Source organism: Melanotaenia boesemani, chromosome 15 (assembly GCF_017639745.1).
Source record: "Melanotaenia boesemani isolate fMelBoe1 chromosome 15, fMelBoe1.pri, whole genome shotgun sequence".
In the NCBI taxonomy this organism is placed as follows: Eukaryota; Metazoa; Chordata; class Actinopteri; order Atheriniformes; family Melanotaeniidae; genus Melanotaenia; species Melanotaenia boesemani.
Window position 1 is genome coordinate 19,267,770 of NC_055696.1, and position 25,295 is coordinate 19,293,064.

The following is a 25,295-nucleotide window of genomic DNA, read 5'->3' on the forward strand; positions in this document are numbered from 1 at the left end:
TCAAATTCAATCAGTCCTAAAGCTGATAGTTTCACATGTAACAGAAATAAGATCATCAAAGAACGCCCTCTTAAATTAGTCTGGTAGGTTTCATAAGTACAGTATAGACACAGGCTTCTGATGTGGGGAACCCAGAAGTTTTTTTTAATTACTTAGTCCAATTAAATAAATGTAGCATGTCTCCTCTCCACCATTTGGTCTGCAGTATTTTATTTGCTCTCAATGTAATGCAGCAGAGGGGGATTTAATATAATTTTTAAGACACTTGTTTAATGGGGCACTATGGAGGTTTCTCTTCCAAATTAACCACATTCCCTCTCACACATACAAACACACACACACACACACACATATACATCTACTTTTATGTGCAGTAAAAAAAAAAAAAACTCTAACAAAAAAAACAACAAACTAAAAATAAAATCATCGCAGTTTCCTTTAGTTTTTCAACCAATGAATTAACCATGAAATGATGTAAAGAGAACCAAATTCATGTTTTCAAAGGTATTTTATTACCGGAGTGTACAGACCAGTTGTAGAATCATCAATTGTAGCTTTTTTTTCCTTTTTGTTTTTTTAGAAACGCAAGTTTTTTTTTTCTTATAAGAAAGTTAGGCTGTTGAAAAGTCCAAATGCAGCAGAGCAGCCAGGTTCCTCTGTACATGTCCATCAATCCCAATTCAAATCCAACTCAAATTGACCAGCGTCTGTGTGAGGAGGTTCTGCTGCTGCACCAAAAAACAGATGGCAGAGATGACACACTCGATGCTTGATCACAGGGAGCCACCTGATGGCCACTGAGTGAAAGAGCGAACTGAAAACAACAGCAGAGAGCCTCCATTTCCAGCAATAAAGTGAATACATTTGTTTTATGGCTTAACAAAGACAAAACACACACAAAAAATCTCGTATAGTTTTTTTTTTTTCTTCCAAATCCTGTGCCATTTAGAATCAGTGTAAAAATTAAAACATTTCACAAATACTTCTATCTATATAAACACTTAGAGGAATACACAATAGAATCCACTGTTGCCCTGCAAAAACCTCCAATCTCCAGTTGCGGCCCATAAACGGATCTAAATATACTGTAAATAACCAGCAAGTGATGGCATTTACATTACAAATAACTTCATATTCTTCTTCTTTTGTTGGAAATTAAAGGTCTCTGCAGCACACTGAGAACATATTTGGCCTCCATAAACAAAGGCAAAAGGAGGAATTTGCAACACACAACACAAAGATTCATTCTAATATTCAAGTCTCCTAAAGACCAAAAGTAGATCAAACTGAACTTCTCATTACACTTTACCTTTTCATTGTACAGTACAACAGATGCTTCTAAGCTGCAGCGATGGTACCAAAAATACATCAACAATAAATGTTTTGTAATATTGAGCTCAACAGAATGAGAATAGCCATTTTTAGTATCTTTACTGCCTTTACATGCATTAACCCGTATTTATTGGACTTCTCTGGAAGTCTCTGTAATTGAGGTGCAGCTCTGTCTTGTAACTTCTTACATATATGAAAATTAAATCTCAAAATGACCAATCTGTACTGTGCAGCACTGTTTGTATTAAAAGGCTGCAGAATGAACAGTGTACATCTACATTTAAACACAAGAGGTGACAAGTAAATAAGAAATTAAAAGCAATATAAGAAACATACAAACATAAATGCAGAAACAACTTCCCAACCTTTAGATTTTTTCTTTTCTTCATTTCTTTATATCTAACAAATCACTAGTAAACATATTCCTCTCGCCTTGCACAAAAAAAAAATGAAAAACAAAAACAGGGGAGGAGAGGGGCGAAGAGAGTATTCCATACTTTTAACTCGTCTCCAGCTTAGCCATTTCCTGCACGTAGATCCCGATGCTCTCGCTGTCAAACAGCACAAAGTAGATGGTCTTGATGGTGGAAGACATGGTCGCCACAAAGTAGCTGGAGATGGCCTTAAGGATCAGCTGGGCTGCCGTTTGCTTCGGGAAGCCATTCCTGTCAAAACAGTTCATATACAACACTAAAAACACTGACAGATGGAGGGAATAACAATGATCATCTGATTACAGTCTCCTGGGAAACGGGGTCCTGGACCAAGTACATAACCCACATGATAACCCCAAACAGTAGCAGCTGTCCCACCAGCAGGTCCACTGCACCAGTAAAACCTGAATGGAACAACCGGATAAACACTACAAATGGCTCTGGCCCATCCTCCAAACCCTCTGAGAATCAGCTGCCGATCAACCGCACAGGACACCCTGTGGAATCTAGTGTCTGTGTCCTGATAGTTCTACTGAGCAGGTGGCACCCATTAAGTTCAATGTGTGACCAAAGTGCTGTACAATTTGAAAACAGGTAGACAAATACCAGAAAACCACACAAAGGCCTAGATGTCAAAAACTCAATCTGAGTTAAAAGCCAGGGAATAAAAATGGGTATCGGATTATATCGGCCTGCATAACTACAGAATGAGACATCGTCTTCTTTCCTATCTCAGCTGAGACTGGGACAATTCACGCTCAGAGACATAATCATCAGTAAAACTGGACAAACTGACCCAAAATAAGCCAGCTGTAGTTCTGGGAAGCAAATATAGTTTAACTGCTTTTTGATTTTCTTTGTTTTTTTTTCTGTTGAATCCTCCAGAGCCGTACGTTCTCAGGCCCCTCAAAAACAAATACCAGAAAAAAATCTGTTAAGAAGGTCATTTGTGATCTGTAAACTGTTAACTAGCTAAAAATGTTGTCACTACAAGGTACAGGTTCTTCTTTTAAAACATTTTTATACTCTTTCAGCTCACATTTGCTGCTACACAAAGAAAACAAAGAATAAAGTAAAGGTGAGCACATACATATGTCCCTTTGTTTTTTTTTTACACCAAACTAGAAGTGAAAGTGTTGATTAAACTGCACACTTGTGATCTGTTATTAAGATAAAATCAACACAACATTTTTATACAGTCATGGATGCATTTCCTCTGCATGTATTTTCCTACCTTCCACTACCAATGGAGGGGAAGGCCACAGACTTGAGTTTCTTCTCATCTGCTAGAGCCAGACAGTTCTTCACCGTCTTCTCCAGCATATCCTCACACTTGTCGGAGCCCCAGCCTGGACTGTTACAGTGGATGATGTACTTTGCAGGCAGACCAAAACCAGAGGTCAAAACAGCTGAGGGAAGCAGAGGAGATGAAGAACAGTTAGTACGATAAGGAAAGGAAAGCTGGGCAAAACAAGGTAGAGAGGAGACATACTTTTCAGGTACAGTTCTGGTAAGAAGTGCAGATGACACAAGCATCAGCATTCCCAACTGCACCACAGGAACTTTGGAAAAAATGTTGGAACAAACTTGCTCATCTTGGTCTTCCAAAATACCCCCAAAATTTGGATGCCATGTAAAATGTTCAAACCTGAATGCAGATATTTTAATAACCATAGATTATAAAAACATGAATGCTGAAAGTAAAACATAAAAAATATTAGATTATCGTGAATTTAATGGCACCAACAAATCTGAAAAGTTGGGATGGGGACAGCAAAAGGGTGGAAACTTCTTAAAGGAGCATGTTGCAACAACCGGGATTAACTGGTTAACATTGCTGGATTATAAAAAGGCACCTTAGAGAGGCAGTCTTAGAAATAAAGATGAGCAAAGGCTCTGGAAAATCTAAAAAAAAAAAAAGAAATTTACTAATCCTGGAGCCATTTTGGAATAAAGTTTGTTAATGTAAAAGACTGAATAATTAATTATCAGTGATACAAAATGTTATCAAAACATTAAAAGAATCTAAATTGATCTCTGAACGCAGGGGTCACAGACGTCCAATCAAACCCAGACCCAATCTCACTTCTGTAAACACTAGGCTACCACACCCCCCAAATTATTAATCAATTATTAATCACAGAGGGGAAATTATTACGTTGTAGTATTTTTTCAATATTTGTATGTATGTCTTCCATTTGCATAAAATTCAACAACTTATTTTCTCTGATGGAGCAAAGTGTAGCAGTGAGGGAGACATTTCAATCTCCTGAGATTGCCATAAGTACGCAAGGATGCCGGGTTCATAGCAACAAATGAGTGTATGATGTCACGAGCAAAGTCCGTAGCTGTATCAGGTATAACATAAACTGCAAGAAAAAAAATGTAAACTCCTTGAGGTGATAATATGGACGAAAACTCACAGCTAACACTCACAGCTAACACTCCAGATGCAGCTCCTCTCCAGGACGACACATCCGCTGTTGTCAAGCACAACAATCCTCCATTACTTTTTCAACTCACTAATGTATAGATCTGCTCTTACTGTCATTACGCAGTGTAAAGACAAATGAGAGTCAGCAATACATTCCTGCAGCCATGTCTCAATGAAACACGATTCTCTTTATTCTTTTTGCTTCTTTGTTAGTTTCAAACTTGCCCATGTCCCATGCTGATTTAACCCAATCACTTCCATTTATAATCACAAAAAAGCCACTAAAATTTAAACAGTTTTATTCCAGAGATCCTGATCTGAGCTTAATAAGATCATGATCCAAACATGCTGCCGGAGTTAAAAAAAACAAAAAAAAAAAAAACAGACAGAGATAGAATTTGTCTCATCATGAAGAATATTACATCTGGTTAAAACCAGCCTCACTATACAGTTTTATTTGAAGTAAAAACCATAAAGTTGAGTTTGGAGGCCAGAAGTGCTGAATGAATGTTTGCCTTTGTAGAAAATATCTACATCAAATCTCCAAAAGCTTTCACGAGCAAGACCAGATCAGAACCCTTTCTCCAAACAGCTGCAGACAAAAAGAGGAAGAACGAGGAAGAAGAGTTTGTTCTCAGGAGGTTAACATTCAGTTAAGTCTTCCATCAACTCAGCAGCTGTACAGAGTTGAAATCAGCCAAAGCCCCCAACTCTGTGATGTGAGAAAGCATCCAATCGGAGTTTATTAGCCCACAGCGATCATGTGAGTGGACGGCAGTTGGAGCTGAGGACGAGCGGATTTCCAGATGGAAAGACTTCACACAACAGAGCCAGAGCCAGTCTCACTGCATGGGCGGTCTGAGGATGATGATGGATTTTATGACTGGCTCCAATGTTCAATGTGCTTTATGGTTTGTGTGTGGTGTTTGTTTACTGCCAATCTGTAGATCAACTGTCAATGACACTATCTGGACAGGAGTCCAGTAACATTTAGGTGGATTTTCTGTTGATGTGGTTGGAGTTTGTGTGCTACTGTTTGTTACCTGTTCATGGCTGACTTCTTCCATAAAATTAAAAAAATAAATAAATAAAAAAAATACACACATACACATATATATACACATATACATATATACACACACATATACATGCATACATATATATACACACATATATATATATATACACATATACATATACACACACACACACACACACACATATATATATATATATATATATATATATATATATATATATATATATATATATATATATATATATATATATATATATATATATATATAAATATAGCTGCTTAGACATGAACAGGATTATCAATGAAAAAGACTTGTTTTTGTAAGCACACACAAGACTGAAACAAGAAATTCATTTCATCCAAGATGTTAATTTCTTTTTAAATCAATTAAAATAATAATAATGATAATATAGGAGCAGGAATTTCCTAAAAGCAAATGACAACTTTTGTGGTTAACATAACTGAAACAAGCCGTTACAAGATTTTCACCCGTAGTTTAATAAACAACATCTTTCTGGTAGGCTTAAATCGAATTACAGTCAAATACAACTAAAAGCTTGGTTTGTATTTACTCAAGTTTTCCTTAAACATAATGTGCGTGTGGAAAACTGGGCATACTATTTAAAGTTTGGAACATTTTTTGATTTATCTCACCTTCAATCTACATCAGCGGATTAGTAGTCTGACTTTCTATTATAATATTTTCATCTGAGCTCTGGTCATCTGGTCATCTGGTGCATCTGCGGTCTTTAGGGTGTTGCTGTAAAATCACTTGTAAAGTTAAAGAGTTGACTTGTGCCTTAATTAATTCTTTGGACATAATTACCAGGCATTTAGAAAAACACACCTGATTACATGAAATCTCACAAAATCTATTCACGATGACCACAGATTTGTCCATAACCCCCATGGCACAGATCTGACGAAGAATACTTACATGGCCAAAAGCACAATAACCGCTAACAGACTTCATTCTGGCTGCCAGACTGTGTAATCATGGATAAAGGGCCTTGGTCAGAGAGGTACCCAGCAACCTAATGGCCAGTATGAATGAGGTCCAGAATTCTTTTGTGGAGATGGAAGAAGCTTAACACAGAACACCCATCAGACCAGCAATCATACCTTTTTGGAAGATTAGTCTGAAAGAAGTCTTTCCTCAGTAAGAAGTACACGACAGCCTACTGAGAGTTCACCAAAAAGCACTTGAATGGCTGAAATCCTTGCATGCATAAAATAAAGTCTGAGCAATTTGGCTATAACTTTCAGTCTGATGTGTGGAAGAAACCAGACTCTGAGCACCACCTTATTAGCACATCCCTTCAAACAGAGGTAATCCATCTGTGGGGATGTCTTGCTGATGGAAGATTACTCAAGAAAGCTGGATACATAAAAATCCAACAATAATAATAATAACAACAACAATAATAGTAATCCTAAGTCGAAACTTTTTTCATATTACTTCAGATCTCAGGCTCAGAGGGGAATATTGATTAAATAAACAAAACAACCCTGCACCCCCGACAGGCACAGATGGCTTGATGTTCAGTCACCTGGTAATGTATTTATGAGCTCAACATGGAGACCAGGACTGGGATGCTGAACTTATTTGGCTGACGGTGTTGAATGTATTAAAAAAAAGGAGTGTTAGTGATGGATAACGACACAGAAACATGGAGAAAACATTGTGGAGTTTAAAGAGGGAATGGAAAATGTTAACAAAAGGTCTCAGTCAGTGTGATTATCTAAAAACTGACACCTAGTTTTAGAAGAAAGCTGCCAAAACCAAGAAGAAGGTGCCAAACTAAATGCCTTTGATCATTTTTATGGGAAAAAAAATCACTGTCTTTACAAAATCTTTAGCTTTTAGCAGACATATGAGTCATTTTCAGTGTGTGAACTCTTTATTTCTATAAGAGATGATCCCTGAAGCATTGTTCTGACATCATTTACCCTGATGAAGCATTGTGACACTGGAATATAAACATGAAAAGTCCCTGTTGTCCGGTGTGTCAGACTAAGTGTAAAAACAATCCAAGAAAAACAAACCTAAGGCAGAACAAACAGGAAAAAGGAAGGATCACAGAAAAAGAGACAGAAAAAGCTTTCAGAGAAATGAGCTTTAAGCTCAAAGTTGTCAAAGTTTCTGAAAACTATGTAATTGACTAGTCTTGTTCACCACTTAAAGTTGCTCTCACACAGCATGTGGTGGGCCCTGTGGCCTGCTTCCAAACAGGAAGCATCCATGCAAGATGCAACTAGAAGCACTCAGAGCGCAGACCATGGCCAAGGCATAGGGTCACTCACCTGAGAAAAACCCCAAAAGGCCCAACAGCCCACCCAGTACCCCCTATATTTTGAACCTTCTGGGTCACCAGGTCCAGAATATCAACATTATCTGGCTCAAACAATGTCAGATTATTACATCAACCATGATGTCATCATGTAATTATTATTTTTTACCAATGATTCTGGACATTATCTGATGAGTTGGAAGCTGTCATGGCAAAATTATCCCCATCTCTCCATAGTAAAGAATCCTTCAAAAAAATCCTGGATCCTGACGGTGACACGGATCAGCCCCATAATGCAAGCACTGGTTCCTTTATTCCATTTCTCACATTTCTTGAAAATTTAATCGAAATCTGTTCATAATTTTTTGAGCTATGTTGCTAACAGACAGACAAACTACCACCGCGACAAATGCAGAATAAGCTTTGGTTATGCTCCGACAAATTAATAAAGAAGACTCAGATGGGGAGAAATGGCCAGGTCCTCTAACAACAACAGGACCAAGTTAAGAGTAGACATCCTTGACAAGATGCCGAAGCAGTATTCATCTGGAGCTGCAACTACAGGATGGCCTGTTGTGGTGTTTTATAACATTTTGGATATTGCTGCAATGAATGCAGAGGTCCTTTACCAGAACTGCATCGAAGCCAGAATGACCCGGCGTGCATTCATTATTGAAATGAATTCATTAAAGATTCAAAGAGGGAAAAATGGCCTCTGTAAACGCCACTTTTATTGGTGTTTCCCACAGGTTCACAGCCTTGAGGGGGCGAGGGACTCTGGCTCACATCTATCCATCAACAAATAACAGCCTGTTTTGACTCTTCAGTTTCATACGTGTAAATTAGGTACAAGCGTAATGAAAAGGGTGTAAATCCCAATCTTCAGCTCTGCTGAATCACATATTCATGCAGACTCTGAAGCTGTAAAAGGTAACCTGCCTATCACAACAGCATTATAGTGGGAATATGACACGATAATGACAAAACAGCCTTATTTAAATATTATTTATACAAGGCTAGAGGTTATAATGAATCTATTTTAACCTATATGTTAAGCTGGGTGCATGACAAAGTTGTGCATGCGGTCCAAGAGTTCTGTGCTGAGGAAAAAATCATTTTAACTTGGGTACAACACTTTGACCACATTTCCAATCAGAGGGAATCTGGCAGATCTCAACACAACAACAAAGTTACACCAGACATGAGTGATGACTGCCTGAGGCTCATGCTCACTTTTATCTGTGTCCATATAATTCTGTTAAATTACTTCTAATTCGGCCTGAAGTAAAGCTGGAAGAAGTCACTGTAAAGGTGCAGCTTCTGTACGAGCATTTATAGACGCTTTCAGTGTTCAGTTGCTGACAATTTGCAAAATAAACAAATTCCTAAGCAGCATTGATGCAAAGTATCTGAGCCACAGCAGTCTTACAGATAATGTAAAAACCCCAGAGCAAGGTACAAACCTGTGCTGTGGATTTAATCATTTATATTTACACATATTGACAAAGATTCATTTAAAAAAAAAAAAATTTCTGACATAAGTCTGACCAAAGTTTTCACTCTTTTGTCTCTTACAATTACACGTTCAACAAATGTTTGTGAAATACAGACATTTTTTTAACACGTAATCTTGTGAAACCTGCCAAATGAAGCTAAGTCTGATTAAATAATAATTCACCAAACCTTGTCAAGCAGAAATCCTAACTAAAATGGAAGAAAATCTCTCTGCTAGTCACAAACCTCGACTCTGTGCACTTACCACCAGCCACCTCCAAAGGGCCGTTTTTCTTCTTCAGCTCTTGCAGAGCTTCAGTGAACTCCTTTCCTCCCTTTTTCTCCAGAGCTGAGCCTGCAAAAGGACAGAAGACGGTGATGAAAACATCCTCATTCACTCAGACAGACGGACAGAAAGCAGAAAGGAAGCAGCTGGTTGGTGGTCATGCAAACAGGCAAGCAGGGAGACATGTAGATGGTTGGACACAGAAAATGCTGTCAATCATTTCACGTGGCCTCTCACTGAGTCTCTGAGCTCTCATTAAGTGTACCAAGGTCCTGCTATTGTATTAATGAGACTTAAAGTCACACAAATAAAGTGCCAGGATCCAAAGGGCCTGTTTCCAAGTGACTCATTCTGAGTTAGTGAAATAATTACTTTCCTCTGTTCTCCCACACTGACGTACATGCAGAGGACTGAGGGTATTTTCTTTCTTGTAGCTATAAATAACCACGTAAAATTGTTTTCTTTTTTTAATGATGCATTTAGTCCAGGTAGTGCAAACTGAGCTGGGGACAGGAGAAAGATGCATCTCAAAGCAACTAGGCCACATGGAAAGCAAATTTAACTGATGTCTTTCTACTTAATTTCATCAATTAAGAAAGTCATTTCACATCACACCATTTCAGATTTAATCGGTTTTAGAAAGGAGCCATAAAGGAAACCAGAGCGGTTCAAAGCCATTTAATGTCACCAGAATCAAAGAAATTAATGCTCTGACGGCTATATAATTAAAAACAGGCAGAGGAGAAAACAACAGGGTTAGTGTCAGCATCATTGAAAAGAAGTAAGCCAAAACAGCTCTTTAGATAATAAGAGTTCATCCAAGCAAGCAACTAAAGGCCTTTCTAAGGGGTCTTTCTAGTTTGACAGCTTGTTTATATAGCCATTAGTGACTTAATTCTAAGGAGCATTAATCTGCAGCTACACAAAATAATGTCTTCATGAGTAACTTGACCCTCATCCTTTCTAACCAATTGAACTGACAGCATGGTCCAGAGGTCACAAGTCACAGGAAATAAGAGGAAATAAGGTCCCAGATTGTCCACGTTTCAGTCAAATGAAACAAACCAACAAGCAGCAGCAGCAGTGCAATGATTACATGATTACACAAGCAAAACATATTCTGCTCTTATGTACTAGCTGTCATACTCAACAACTGCTCTCTCTGGATCGAATTCCTGTACATTACTAATTCAGCACTGATGGTAACATACAGACACCAGCTTATTCAGTTGGGAAAGCTGCACAGATGAAGGGTTGAGCACGAAAGCAACATAAAATGATTTCATCTCATTTTGCAGGCTTGTAGCTCATGTCTGCCTGAAAATAAACTGGCAAAGGCTCAAAACTGAGAAAATAGGGTTAGGTATACATAGAGAAAGGGTTAGGATACTCTTCAGAACAGCAGCTGACACAAGACAAGATGTAACTCAAAGAGCTGCGGTGAGATGAAATAACGTAACAGAAAAATGGCTGTAAAGGTAAAATCTATAATATATTAACTTTGTCTCCTAATGTACTCCATATACCTGTTTATTTTATTTTATTACATAGCAGCTGCCCATTACACCTCCTAAACATGACTCATAAGAAGTAAATTTAGGTCTTTATTAACTAAGAACATATCTAAAAAATTTATTTTCTTTATTTGACCTCTTTTTAAGCATTCTTCGCAATAAGTGCAACAGGCTCATTTTTTATCTCTGTCCCACTTCCTACAATAGCAGCAGTATAAAATATTCTTGCAGTAAAATCATTAATGATCAAACAAAAAGCTTATTCAGCAACATTGACTAAATGCATTTAGGTTTCTGTGAGAAAGTGCAGTGTAAGTTTTGCTGCACTGCAACTGCAGAGCCTTTTTCCCCTCAGCTTAGAATCTATCACTTACAGAACATCAGAATAGGGGAAAACATCATTGAAAGCATTTTGCTCTTTACATGATTTAAATCCAAATCACTGACCCCAACCTCCGAGGATGTAGGTGAGGCGTACAGCATAAGTTACCGTGGTGATCTTGTCATGTTAAAAGAATGCTAGTTTTAACATTAAAGCCGATGTCAAATTTAAAATGTCGCTTTAACAATAATAATGCTAATAACCATTGCAAACCTTGGGTGTTAGAAAGAACCTGTTACACATATTTAAATCTAAGAAAACAATCATGTAATCACGCAAAAACTGGCAGTAATGTTGGCGACTGTCTTATTAATCATCTGATGTACGTGGACTTAGTCATTCAGTCTCCTTACAGTGTTGGCTTACAGCAACTGCTTAGAGTCTGTGCAAGTTATAGTGTGCAGTATGACATTTTTAATAACTGTGTTGTCATGACGGCTAGAACCAAGAAGGACCAGAAGCTGAAAGTTATTTTATTCTATTTAGCAAACCAATCATTAAATGTGGTGAACAAAGTTAGAAATTTGGGACATGTAATCAGGTATGATTTATGTCAGGATGGCAATTACTAACATCAGTGCTGTAAACTGTGTGCACCAACAAATATGCTGATAAGCAAATTTCATATGAACAGATCATGTTAAAATAGCCAGTTTTAGAACACACTTTACTCCTTCTTCTTAGCCCATTTGTGGCGCAGTTACAGTAAAGCTAAAGTGAAAAAGCTTCGGGTGGTGTTTCATGATGCATGCAGAATATTTTCACTTGCAAGGTGTAACAAGGGCAAAATTCATCTTTGTAACAAATAATGTTCCTACCTTTCCTTTCACACAGTATCATGTATAAATGACTGTGTTGATTGATTAAATTGAAAATGTAACTATTGTGCTCTTAATTCTGCTAAATGTTTTTGGTGTTTTTATTGTTTTTGTTTATATTGCTGACATGGACCAATGCGTCTGAAACAAAAATAAAAATTCAAACAGCTACCGACCAACATGCAGCACCAATTTCCACATTTTGGTTACCAAAGTTCTCATCACTCATTGCATAAAAACAGCTCCTGCTGGCACAAGTGAAGCCTCTGCAAGTTTATTTTCATCTATGATGCAGCACAGTCCCGTTTGCCAATATGTAACCAAAATAAGAGGAGCATAACAGTAAGAACAATAGGTTAAGTTCCTTTGGCCTTAACTTTTGGATATGAGCATCTAGCAAATAAGAAAATAATAAAAGAAAAAAAAAATACTGTGCTGCTGCTGGTGTTGGTCCACAGACTGCAGCGCTGACTATCTGGACATGCAGAAGGAGAGCAGACAGGCAGTCGTGGGCTCTGTGGTGTCAGTGGTTCCTTTACCTACTTCACCACCTGTATAGAGGGAGGAGTTGGTTGGGTGAACGACAGCGTCGCTCTCCACGATGGATATGTCGGCTTGGACAACTTGCAACTACAGACGACAACAATGACAAACAACAGGCAACAACATGGTGGTAAAAAAACAGTGAGTGAACAGAAGCAATATAATGCAACAAGGAAGAAGAGGGGAAAAAGGACAGAGACAGAGAGGTGAGCGTGCTCCTTATTGGCTGAAGACATGACAGGCAACATGGAGGCAACTGAGGAAACAGAAGATCATGCTGCAACATGGAATTAGGAAGCAGGACCACACAGATGGCTGGATTTATCTTAAACACATTTTACACTACACTGAAATGAACGCAAGAGTCCATTTTGCAATTAACAGATATTTTTGTAGACTTCAGCAGCAGAAAATAAGAAACCAGTTTTCAGTCCAGCTGTGTCATTCTGATTCCCACTTTAATGATCACACACCCCAGATGAGCGACCTCCCAATCAGGCTGCACTCTGCTACGAACAGATTAAAACCAGTATAATCTGGTGCTCTATTTCAGAACAAGCTGCCGGACGTTCTAAATTTTGAAGCTTTACTAATCCGCAGCAGCTGATTGAAAAGACGACAACTTGGAGTGAACCTCAACATGTCTACACAATGGAATGGGTGAGCAGAGTAACTCTGAGGAGCGTTGATAAAATCCTTAAACGTCTTGGCAGGAAGCAGTTCATCTTTTTTGTCAGTGCTGATTTATATCTTTTAGTATCTTTTAGATCAAAGAAATGAACTAGTTCTTTGAGGCATCTCCTTATTAATTCACACTGAGCAGTTTTAATATCTTAAAAGATGTCATCCAGGAAGCTTGGCCACTGTTGCACAATATTAGTGTATTACAAGAAACTAAAGAAAAACTGGTTCTTCTCATTCAAAACATTGTTTTGTTTTTTCACTGGGTGCATCTTTATTGCTCATCAGTAAATGACTTAATTGGGATTTTATTTATGATAATTTCAGTTTTTTTTCTAAATGAGAGCCAAAGCAATAAAATATAATTCACTCAAAGAATTTAAAGCTCGCTTCTACCAGAGAAAATTTGAATTATTTTTTAAACTTTTTCTTGATTTTTCATTTCATTTTCAAAAGAACATTTATTTTTTTCCCTCCCCCATTTTTGGGTTAAATTCTACAAGATTACACTGATCACAGTTAACAGGGCCTTAATGTAGCACCCTCATCATAGAAAACATTTCCTGTAAACATCCAAATCAAATACTTTTATATTTGCACTCAAGACTATAACTTCAAAGTAAATCAAAGTAAAGACTAATCAAATAATCTTCAGCGTCTCTAATAATAAGTCATACATACTCTAATTCAACCACTATATCTTCCTCTGTCAATCATGTGACCTAAAAGATGCAGGAATGAGACGGTCACAGTATGAATGAACAGCTCTGGTGGAGACAGTCTTTAGAAAAAATGCTGCTCACTGGCTGAACAATTAAGGATTTTAAATCTCAAAGCCAATGAGGACCAAAAAGCGAGGGTGGGGAAGGGGGACTGGGGAGCTCACCTAGATCATCTTTAAGTTCAAGTTCAGCATTGGTGGGGTTGATGACCCCCTCCACGTCAAAGCCAGCCAAGTTACTGACCTCGCTGTGGATAAGGTTGAGCTGTGGAGGGGGAGGAAGGGGAGAGCCAGGGGGGGAGGTAGGCATGCCGAAGAGGAGATGGAGCGAGGAGGAAGAGGTGAGGAAGCAAAGCCATTAAAACCTGATTCAGCTTGCAGATTAGAGGGATACCTAGAACTTTTGGATCAATTACCAAACTAGGAGCAGACAGATATACAGCCACCTGTTGTGGTGTGTAGTGTATAGTGGAGCACAATTAAGAGGAAAGACAATGATGTAAACATTGGACTAATCGTGAGATGGAAAAAGACCCACACGCACACACACACACTTGTTAACACTGCTATAGCGTGAAAAAGGTGAGCAACACAGGATCCTGTGAAGCCAATAACCAGTTTCAAATAAGACCTTTAGATAAAATGAAGTTATTTTAATTAAAATAACAGTTCTGTAGGTTTGGTTAAAAATCACCACTAAAGCTAAACACACTGCATGCTGGACGTTCAGGGTTTTGTATCTAGTTTGGCAAAAGGTAGCAAAATGTCAAGGTATCCCTTTGAAATTTAATAAGTTACACCTAGTTAGCACCTTACTATAATAGTACTGTATTTTACCAACAAGATTTTAAATGGAATCTCTGATCATTTAGGAGCTGATCATCAAAAGAAAAGCAGAGATGACAGAAGAGTGTGAGACTGACACTTTAGACAAGAGCAAAGTGCTGGAAGAAAGACAGTTATATTATTTCTGCCGATAAAACATGAAGACACTAGCTTTTCTGTTAATGAGTTTATTATCGTCTGTGGGAGGTTAACTGCTCTTGTCTGGTGAGTTATTATCCAACTTTTTCAGTAGCTGCTTTAAACTGTGGTCAGCTACACATTCCAGCACTGAGCCATTTTGCTAATAAAAACAACAGGCCTACAGTGCTGCTGTTACTGAGTCCAGACAAGTCAGCCTGTGCAGTCCACAACTGGATTGCAAAACTCCCCATTTGTTCATTTCATTAATTTATCATGTTTTGTTCCTCCCAATGATACTATACTCACTATCGCAGCTGATTTGAAATTCTTTGCTACAGCTGACACAATTTAAGAAAACAAGCAGTCAACTTTTATGCTTTTAAAATAACGTCTGAACAGCTAAAGCATACAGGCTGATCTAAATCCTAAGTTACTGAAAACCAAATAATTAAACTTTGTTTCTGGGTTTGAGTCTTGTAATAAAAACAGTTTAATAATTCAGCAGTTTGTAAACAGATTATTTTCTGCTAAATACTCCTTTATTTCATAACAAAACAACAAAAGAAGTTTTAATTAAATGTGTCAAAGCAGCATGTTGCTCTTACTGTACACCAGGGGTGAGAAATATATTAAATATACTTGATGTATTTTGGTTATTCTAAGTAATGTATGAAATGGCTCTATCGAAAAAAAATTTTGTACCAATTATCACAGCAGTGTTTTAAGCCGCCTACATGAGATTTTCTTTGTAGTTTGGCCTCTGTCACTCACAGCAGCCTAATCATTTCTGCCCATCCAGAAAACCCCTGCACACCAGGAAAGAAGCCTGGAGACAGAGTTCGTACATTAAACTAGTTTAAGAGAAGGAAACCGAATGGGAGACATCCATTTTAAACCGTACTAAGACTCAGAAATGATTAAAATGATGAGGACATTCTGATTGTTCAGGTGTGTGTGTTCCCCTGAAGGAAGTGCAGTTCTTGGTACATCGGAGCAGAACTCCTCTTCCTGCTCCTCACAGGAAGCTACTGCTTCTACTCTGGTAATGTTTAAAAATGCAGACATTTTTGTCTTTTTGTCAAGTGGCTGACGCAGCATAACTTCTGACACACGCTCATGCATGGTGGGAGAGTAGCTCACCTGTGTGTGTGTGGCACGGCTTGTGGAGGCGACATAATAACAAGTGGTTGAGTAAAAAAAGTTAAATTCAACATTTTATCCTGATAAAGCCTAAAAGTGTTTCAATATTAGTTATAGACTATGTCACCCAACCCTAACTGACAGAAATATTTTATGGTTTAAGCTCCAAAACAGAACCTATTAAAGTAGAAATCTAAACAAAACAGGAGGGGTGAACAGATCTGGACACACAACGCTGCTATTAAAAGGTGAGTCTTACAATTACTGTAACCCTGTGAAAGAAGTCTGGAAAGTATAACAGACCTAATATACTCTGAAGGTTGGGGAAAGATATTTTAATCAAAAGATATCACAAAAGGAGTTTTCTTCTACGAGACACCAATTTAAGAAAACAACGCTCTTGAATCATCTTTGATTGATTTAATCTTTTAGATTTAACTCAGTTATGAAGGGTTCATGTAGATTAAAGCCCTAAAACCACTTGGATTTAACTCACCTCTAACTGCTGAGGCTGAGCAAAAATCTCTCATTTATTTCTTATCGGTTTGGCTGTTACACATGAAAAGTGAAAACTGATTATGTTTTACACAGATTAGTATTTGAGTATGAAACACACAAAAAAGTTTTGCACGACTTAAAAAGGACAAACCTGTTTTTCCCCCCAGTTTGAAATATCAAACAAGCCTTTAAAAGTAGTGGATTCATGCATGTTTTAGTACATCTGTGGCAGACTTGTGGAATCTGTACAAGTCCTAATCAGGTCCAGTTTCATTTATTAGTGGTTTGACTTTAGTTTCTGTATAATTGGCTGAGACCTGTAGGGGATAATTAGATCTGTAAGCTGACAAAAAAAAACCGACCTTCTGACCCAGGAAGAGGCTCTTGGTGGAGAGCACGGTGAAGCTGTCAGCTGGAGATCCCTCTGTGGTGCTGTCTGCTGATGCTGCCTTGCTCACATCACCCTGTCTCTGCCGAAGACACACAGCACACGTTGGCATGTAACACCATTTCTCTTCCTAACAATGTTCATCTATGTGTCCTTCTGTGGGGAGACTGAGGGTCAGCACCAGTGTTAATTACATCTTACTGCCTGGTTCATCCCAATGTCTTATCCTCTTGGATCCATCCACTATGTGCATCTGAAAAGCCAGTGATACTAGGTACTTCATGGACATAGGCTGTTTTGTTCATGAATGGTTGTCTGACTCTCTGCTTGCTGTGCAACAGACTGCCAACTGTCTTTAGTCTAAGAAAGTCATGCTTACCCAATCAGGGTCTTCTTTTAAATGACTTGAGAAATTATTTTTATTGCAAGGCCTTTTTAATCTTTTATTTCTATTTAATCATCCACTGTTTAATCTTTTATTCTTCGTTTCCTAGCACTGTCTGTCGTAAGGTTTCACCCTTGGTTGTATATTAACAGTTTCTGAGGTTTCTTTCCCTTCCCCCAGCATGCTTGTTTAATCATGAATGAATTTTCATTCATTCATTCAAAAAAAACTAAAAATCTGTTTGTGTGTGTTTGTAAAAGTTTATCTTAATTTGATCATGTGATGCTTATGAATGAATTAACAAGCCAAACTGTCCATGTTAAAAGCTTCTGGTGATCTTACAGAAGCTGAATCACAAGTGATGAGCAGTTAACTGAAATGATGTGGGGTTGCTCAGGTCAGCTATAGTTCAGACCTTAACCTTGACTATCAAAAAATGACTACAACTCTGCATGGAAATAAATGTTTCGACACTGCTATGCTTATAGAAAGAATATCAACGCAAATGAGTGTTGTAATCAAAGATAAAGGTGGTCTGACAAAATACTAGAGTGTTCATGTTCCATAAATCAGGGTTTAGAGACATACCTTAGCCTTCCTTCCTCCCCTTTTCCCACTCAGTTTCTTAGCTGCTGTTTTCTTCACCGGTTTGGGTTTCTTCTCTGGGGCAGGTGAGACGGGTGTCTCCAGTTTGCCCTTAGCTCCTCTCTTCTTAGCCAGGAGCTCTGGGTGGATGTTGGGCAGGACTCCACCTGCTGCAATGGTCACACCTTTCAGCAACTGACAGAGGAAGATAAAAAGCAAGATTTTAGTTTGATTTGTTTTTTTTTGTCCCACTCTAAGAACTTTGTTTGTGCACATGAAGAGGACTGAAAGTTACTGGTGCAGCCACTAACCTGGTTTAACTCTTCATCATTGGCAATGGCCAGGAGGATGTGTCTTGGCGTTACACGACCCTTTTTATTGTCTCTAGCGGCATTACCTGCCAACTCCAGGATTTCAGCTATGTAAATATTGAACAGCATAAGAATCAAAGGAAGTTATTAGTAAATACTCTAGAACATTAGTACTGCAAGGGATCAGTTTGTATCTCTAAATAATATCTCATACAGACTTTAAGCCAAGCATTCGGGAAGAAATTAAGTGATCTCTGAACTGTGAAATCCCTGAATAAACTATTTTATTCGGGAATTTCACAGTTTATACCCAAATCTGCAAATTAGTCGCCGTACTATGACCAAGAATTGGAAGATCTGGGCTGTGTAAAAAAAAATGTTCAAGACATTCTGCCGTCTTTGAGTTTAGTAGAGGGAGATCCTCGTACATGCAAGTACAACCAAACTGACTGAAAAGATGTCTTTAGGTTATCTGAGTGGTAATTTTGTCAGATGATGCAGAGGTTTTAAAAATCTGGATTTTATTTAAGGAAATCTTCAATCTTAAAATGTTTTATGGACCTGTGAGTCCACGAAGAGTTTTAGTGGGCTGCTTTTCAGTCAGTGTTATCAACACTTTCAGCCTTCAGACACAATATGAGGAGAAATATGCAACTCAGAGCAGCTTCCTTGGGAATTTAGCTCTATTAACCCTTAAAACTCCACAAAGATCGTCAGCGAAAACCCATAAAAATGTTATTCTTAAAATTGTTGAACTATTTGTTCACATTGTCCCTCAGAATGGTGAATCCCTCTCTCAGCTTTATATCTAAAACATTAGGCACTTTGGGATCCTTTTTTAATTTATCTGCTTAAATTAGCATTTATAAAAATGTAGACATTTGATATTTTGTGTTTGTAGGATTTCTAAATAAACATAAGAGTTATGTCATATTCATATGATGACCATCTATAAATACATTTTTGGATCGTATGTATACCAAACTGAAAATTAAAAAAAATAAAAACTTTGCAAAACTTTGCATTTGTTTTCATGGTTACAAATGTCCAAATTTGCCCAGCTGTTCTGAGTACACAAATATCATTCTCCTGTACCCAACACTCAACCTCACCAGTCAGGTACTCAAGGACAGCCGCCAGGTAAACTGGTGCCCCCACGCCGATGCGATATTTGGGCAATCCCCTCTTGATGTAACGCAGCATGCGCCCCACAGGGAAGATGACCCCGGCCTTGGTAGACCGAGATGTCTTGGTTGACTTCTTCTTTCCTCCTCGGCTGGACATGATGCTGAGGCTGCAACCAGTGTGAGGCTCTGCAGAAGAAAAATACATCAGCCACAGTATTTGATAGATTAATAAAATAAGTTTAGTCAAGGGGGCTGATGTTTCTGTCAATAGATACTTTTTCCTGTTTTCTTTTAAATCTTAAGAAAATAAAAGCAAAGACTGTGTGAGGCTTCTGCCATAAAAATGAAGGGTTTCATGAAGAATTATAAAAATAAAAATTAAAAAAAAGGTTTTTCATTAACAAAACCATGGTGACTGGGGGAAATGTAAAAAACTGCTATAACTAATGACTCCCGTTAATATTTGGTTGGTAATTACCAAAGACCTACATTAGGCTTATAGTTAATATCACACTCACTGCTGAAGAGCAGCCAAATGTCACACTCTGTGCAGAAAGATGTGGATTATCATAAGATCCCTTCTGCAAGCAAATGTTTTATTCATGACAGATGCCAACATCATCCTTACACCCTCAGAAGGGTCAGTTATTAAATATGCATTATAAGCATTTTGATATATGGGTGGTTAATCTGTTATAAAAATCTTAATATTCCAAGTTAACCCTGTAAAAAATTTCATGACACAGACATGATTGTAACTGCTGTCTGTCACTGGTAATCAATTAGCCCCGGTACAGGCCACGCTCCCCCCCACCACCCAATCCGGCTCTAATGCAAACACTGGACTCGGAGCAGCAAATAAAACCGTGACAGTTACAACGTTATTAACCGGCAAACAACAAACACGTTCAGGATGATTTGAACCATCTGTGGTATTTATTTTGCCCCGGCCATGTGAAGGTGGGTTCAATCGCTACAGTGGACATTTCTCCCAGCTGCCCACTGACAACGATTTCCGCATGTCAACAGCCATCCGGATGTCTCATGCGGATACATTTGTTTTCTGCACAGTGTGAAGGACTCAATTAACGGCTCAAATACAGCTGTCAAACGACACGAGTGCGTTTTTTCCCGCTCAAGTCAATGTCGTTTCCCTTGAAATAACCCCGGCAAAGCGACGGTAGCTGCCCGTTCCTCCTTCCCTCCCCTTCCCTTCCTGCCAGTCACTTCCAGCAACACGGTCTCCGCTGTCGGCCTCCATGCCAGAAAACCACGAAATGGCAACGTTAACGGCTCAGTTCAGCGCTCGGGTACCTGCTCGAGCGATACATAGCGACAGTGACAGACTTGAAAGAGAGGTGTGGAAAGCTGGAATATTACTTACAAAAAAATATGAGCACAGCCGAAAAAAATCCCTCCCGTTCTCTGGTAAAAAGCCTGGGCAGTGTCCCCGACTCCCACAATCCACAGCGACTTGAAATATCTGAGCGAGCCAGCTCTGCCCGCGGAGCGCGAGCGCTGGGAGCAGAGAGAGCAAAGCTGCAGAATCTCAATCCGCTGCTGAAATGATCTTTAACCCTTTACACATTCACTTTGTCTACAAAAACACACGTGGCTTGAGCCGATATACTGAATGCCGGATCGAATTGAATTCTCATACTTAAGATCTCCGTCGATGTTATGAGAAAAATAAATAGGCTATTGACCGTTGGCCATTGGTATGACCTCCAAGAACATCCGAGCCATATTCATTTACTGTAGTTTCCATTATTATCCATAATGATGGAAACATTTTACCCATATATATCTTAACTGAAAAAATATCAGTATATGTATTCCAGAATTAACATTTAACCACTGTAGTATCTATACAGTTTTAGAGTAATTTGTCATGTTATATTAAAATTATGTGTAGTCCGATAATTTAAGTGAAGTGTGTCAAAGCAAGGAAGCATCTAAAATCTACAAAACAGCAGCCTTCAAGGACTGGAACAGGACATCTCTAGAATAATTACAATGTGTAAAAATGGAAAAAAATATCCTATTTATTTGTCTCTTGTTTTCTTTGGGTACTCACATTTACAGTTCAATGCTTTCAACTCCAGTGTTAAAGGAATATTTAAAGTTGCTTTGAGTTCAGTTTTTGACAATTTTTGTCTTAAATTTTATTCTCCAGCCCAATGAAAATGTGTTTAATACACAATTTCTTTTCTGGAATATTTCAATAACTTACATGAAATTCATGATAAATTTCCAAGATGGTTACAAGGAAGCGCACCAAAGAAAAAAATACATCCAGTGTGTAATCATTTTCAGCCATTTAGATGCCAATGTCTACACATTTGTACAGAAATCTTTCTGACATTAACTTTAATCTGCCATCAAAGACCATTATGCACAGAAAGTTTACACAAAGCCTGATGCCTTTTATTATCTATCTGTACCTGATATTCACAATATGATGCAACAACGGAGCCTTCAACTAGTGACGATGGCTGGCCCCATCAAGTTCTTCACTGAAGCAAAAACTTAAAAGAAGCATCCAATCTGGCATCAAGACTAATGAGTTTCACCAGCTAATAAAAGAGCAGCAGAATTAGCCAGATGGCTTCCAGGTGTGTTTAAGTATGCCAGTGGTGGTATGACCCCTGCAGGTTCTCTTGTGGCTGGTAGGGCATTAATCTATATCTGTTTTGCTGCTAGTTGATGACTGTGATGTGGAACACCTGTGGTCCCACTAAGTCCTGTGAATACTAAAGCTCTGACTTCAATTTAGTCTCTCGTATCTGTTCCTACAGTTACTCTGACACTTGGTTTAGATTTGTTTTCTTTATTCATTTCAACACTTACAGTTTCCAGACACCCCTGGTTTGGCCGATTTCTTCATTCCATTATGTAAGTGCTTGACACTGAACTCTAGTTTGGTTGAATATATCATTAAATGATTATTTTAACTCATGGTGTGTCTGTCTTTTTCATGGTTGGAACAGTGAGGACAGGGCGAGCTGGGATGCTTTGGTAAGAAGTTTGTGCTTTTGGCTTCTAGGACATGGTATTTGTGCAATGCTGATTAAAATAATTTGGTTCAGCTGTGTGCTAGACTTCCTGCTTTGGTCTTTTTGTTGGATGACACAATTTAAAGATTTGCCTGTTCAGCACTGATAAGTGTAAGTTTTTATAGTTTTTATTTCTTAGCTATGTTGTGGACAGTGGTTACTGTTGGTTGTTTTTGGAGAACCATCTTGTGGGCACTCCATGTGGTTTTGTGAGATTGCTTGCTCTATTCCCAGAATAACTCATAAAGCAGTTTAGAGTGAACTGGATAAACAAGTATGGAAAATTGATAGATTGACATTTTGAATTGAAGTTGACCTCCCTTTTTTATTTATTTTGGATTGCTTTGTGGAAAAAATCTTTTTAAAGCAGTAAATTTAGCTAACTTGTATTTCTGGTAACTTGATGTAGTATGACACCCCTATATGTCACTGTCAGTGTTGTAACATTAGTATATATTTGGATTATAAGTTGCTTCTAGTTGTCTTGTAGCTTGAATCAGTTTGGTTCTTTGTAGACCCACAGTTCTCTGTACTGGGGTACCACTGGTGGTAGCCAGGCTCCCTCCAGGCATGCTGCAAAAATTTCTGATTTCACCTAATTTTATTTCATTTGGGGTGACCAAATGAAATAAAAGTCTGCTATTGTCATCCTATAATTTGCATGTATTTGAACAGCAAATCCAAACAGTTCGTGATATTTACAGATCCTAAAAAAAAATGATGAAAGCTACTGCTTATTCAGTTTCACAAGCCATGTCAAGTACACTTGATGCAGTTGTACCACCTTTCCACCAGAGGTCAGGCTTGAGCTGTGCATTTAGTTAACTATGTGCCGTAATAATAACGAATAAAGAATTATTCAGTTTCTTTCAGGTTTTTTTTTTTTTTTTTTTTTTTTTTTTTTTTTTTTTTTTTTTAAAAAACACGTAAAAAAGGGAAAAATTTTGAAGGTCAGATTACTTTGAGTGCAAGAAATTCAGTAATAAAAGGTTATGATTCTATAGTCAAGGCTTTTCTGCTAATTAAATATTCCCTTACTAATAAACTTTAAAAAGGGAAAAGAAAGTTTTGATTAACATTTTTTTAACTTAAAAATACCTTAAACTTAAACTGTCCTCTTACACTGTCCTCAGTAAAAATAAATAAATAAAATAAATAAATAAAAAAACAAAACGAATAAGCTGAATTTTAAGAACAAAATAAACCTTATTGACAACACTGTACAATGAATTTCAGCTGACCACTGTCACAGAGAACTGGATTTTTTTATTTTATATTGTGATGCTGGAGATTTAAATTTAAATCATTAAATTAAAACACTTAATTAAAATAAAAACAAATTAAAAAATGATTTATTTTCAAGTCTGAATTTAGTTGTTCATAATTTGCTTGTACTTAAAAAAAAAAAAAAAGCACACACCTCACACAAGATAAGTTATATTTCCCAACACCTATTAGATAATTGGAGAATTATTAACCTTAACACAATCAACCTTTTTATAACAGGGCCACCCACAGGATGTTGTGGTTCAGTCATATTCTCTTTTATTTGTGCAACACATGTTAAAATGTGTTGAGTTTATTTTTTTTAGATATTTAGAGTTACGATCCATGAAATGAATTTCATGGAGGTAAGATCTTTGCTTCAGTTTCCTTTCCAGATTTCTTTAAAGATATTTTATGAGTGTGAAACGCACATGTTCAAGATTGTAGTAATTTTACGTAATGTACTGTTCTGTAATAGTAATAAATTGATAACTGAGACACATGTTGCAGCAGCAGACAGTTCCGAGGTTTATCTTGGTTATCAAGTAATAACTGAAGCAGATGTTATAAAAGAAATGTAGGGGAAAGTTCAAGCATGCACCTATCAACATGGTCTCATTGAGTAAAGCTGCAGTGGTCGTACAGTTTATTGTAAATGCCTTCAAACTGCATGTTTGATGTTGGTAAATCAAACACGCAATACCAGCCCATAACAAAAGGATTTCCTCCTTAAGGATTATTGTAACTGTAAACAAATGGTCAGATTTTAGGAGTCCAGCCTAAGTAGTTGCTGCACCATCAACAAACCACACAACAGATAAATAATTAATTCGGGGTCAGTGCTGTAAACACACCAGAGGGTTTGTTACACAGACTCTTGGGAGAATCCACTCAAGGTTCAACGTTTACAGCTGGAAATAGTCTCAAACATCTGCTCTTTCAGCTCTTGTTTGTTTTAAATGAAAGGGTCAACAATGATTTCCTTCAGGTGGGTTTCACCCTCAGGATATCTGGTAGCAGACCATGTACAGCAAACATCCGTAATTGAGAGGATCTGGAAGATTAAGCATCTTTTTTATGTACTAAAAACAAAACCAGATATTCTATATATGTATTATTTATGGATGGATTGTTATAGCAACATCATTTTTAAACAAATATCCTCAAAACTCATGACACTTTTTATTTTTATTATTGTTGTTGTAAGAATGGGACCATCTCTTGCTAAATTTCAAAATATGTATGATTCAAAATATGTTTTCAGCACTCATTTTGTCACTTGTTTTTCCTGGGTGGCTTTCTAGTATGATCAATTTTCTTCCAAACATGAATTACCTAAAAGTGGGCTAAGATCTCAAAAATAAGACAAAATCTGGGGCAAACCAGATGCTTATTTTTATGACAGATTATTCTGATTTTATTTTTACTGACTATGGATTTAAGTATAAAAAAATGTGGGGAAAAAGCGCGATTTTTAAAGAACAGTTGTTGCTGCTCATTTCTAACAGAGCAGTGAAAGCTCTGTTTTAAAGATAAATGACTTGTTATTCTGTCTTTTTTTTTCCTTCGGGTTAGTCTATTGTACCCCGTTCCAAACCTTCACA

General features: G+C 37.6%; 1 protein-coding gene across 4 annotated transcripts; it reads right to left on the reverse strand.

Annotated features, from left to right (window-relative positions):
- Nucleotides 1-489: 489 nt before the first annotated feature.
- On the reverse strand, nucleotides 490-21,884 carry LOC121654127 (core histone macro-H2A.1). Of its 4 annotated transcripts, none has more exons than XM_042008064.1 (10): nucleotides 21,814-21,876; nucleotides 20,755-20,887; nucleotides 19,355-19,555; nucleotides 18,243-18,349; nucleotides 17,935-18,126; nucleotides 16,936-17,043; nucleotides 14,135-14,234; nucleotides 9,290-9,379; nucleotides 3,001-3,175; nucleotides 490-1,997 (listed from the first exon to the last, which is right to left on the reverse strand). In XM_042008064.1, the coding sequence occupies exons 3-10, from the start codon at nucleotides 19,524-19,526 to the stop codon at nucleotides 1,832-1,834; spliced, it is 1,110 nt and encodes a 369-aa protein (XP_041863998.1). In that variant the 5' UTR covers nucleotides 19,527-19,555; nucleotides 20,755-20,887; nucleotides 21,814-21,876; the 3' UTR covers nucleotides 490-1,831. The 4 variants fall into 4 exon arrangements, with proteins under 4 accessions (XP_041863998.1, XP_041863999.1, XP_041864000.1 ...); XM_042008065.1 differs by lacking the exon at nucleotides 14,135-14,234 and adding an exon at nucleotides 12,564-12,654 and having other exon boundaries at nucleotides 21,814-21,869; XM_042008066.1 differs by lacking the exons at nucleotides 490-1,997; nucleotides 14,135-14,234 and adding an exon at nucleotides 12,568-12,654 and having other exon boundaries at nucleotides 3,038-3,175; nucleotides 21,814-21,884.
- Between the last annotated feature and the right edge of the window lie 3,411 nt (nucleotides 21,885-25,295).

What these genes read in the sequence shown, in the direction of transcription:
- LOC121654127 (XM_042008064.1), bottom strand. Translation starts at nt 19,526, where the DNA reads ATGTCCAGCCGAGGAGGAAAGAAGAAGTCAACCAAGACATCTCGGTCT. An exon ending in ATGATGAAGAGTTAAACCAG is followed by an intron (nt 18,127 to 18,242) that starts GTTAGTGGCTGC and finishes TTCCTCTGTCAG; the next exon opens with TTGCTGAAAGGTGTGACCAT. An exon ending in CCCTTTGGAGGTGGCTGGTG is followed by an intron (nt 3,176 to 9,289) that starts GTAAGTGCACAG and finishes TGCTTCCCTCAG; the next exon opens with CTGTTTTGACCTCTGGTTTT.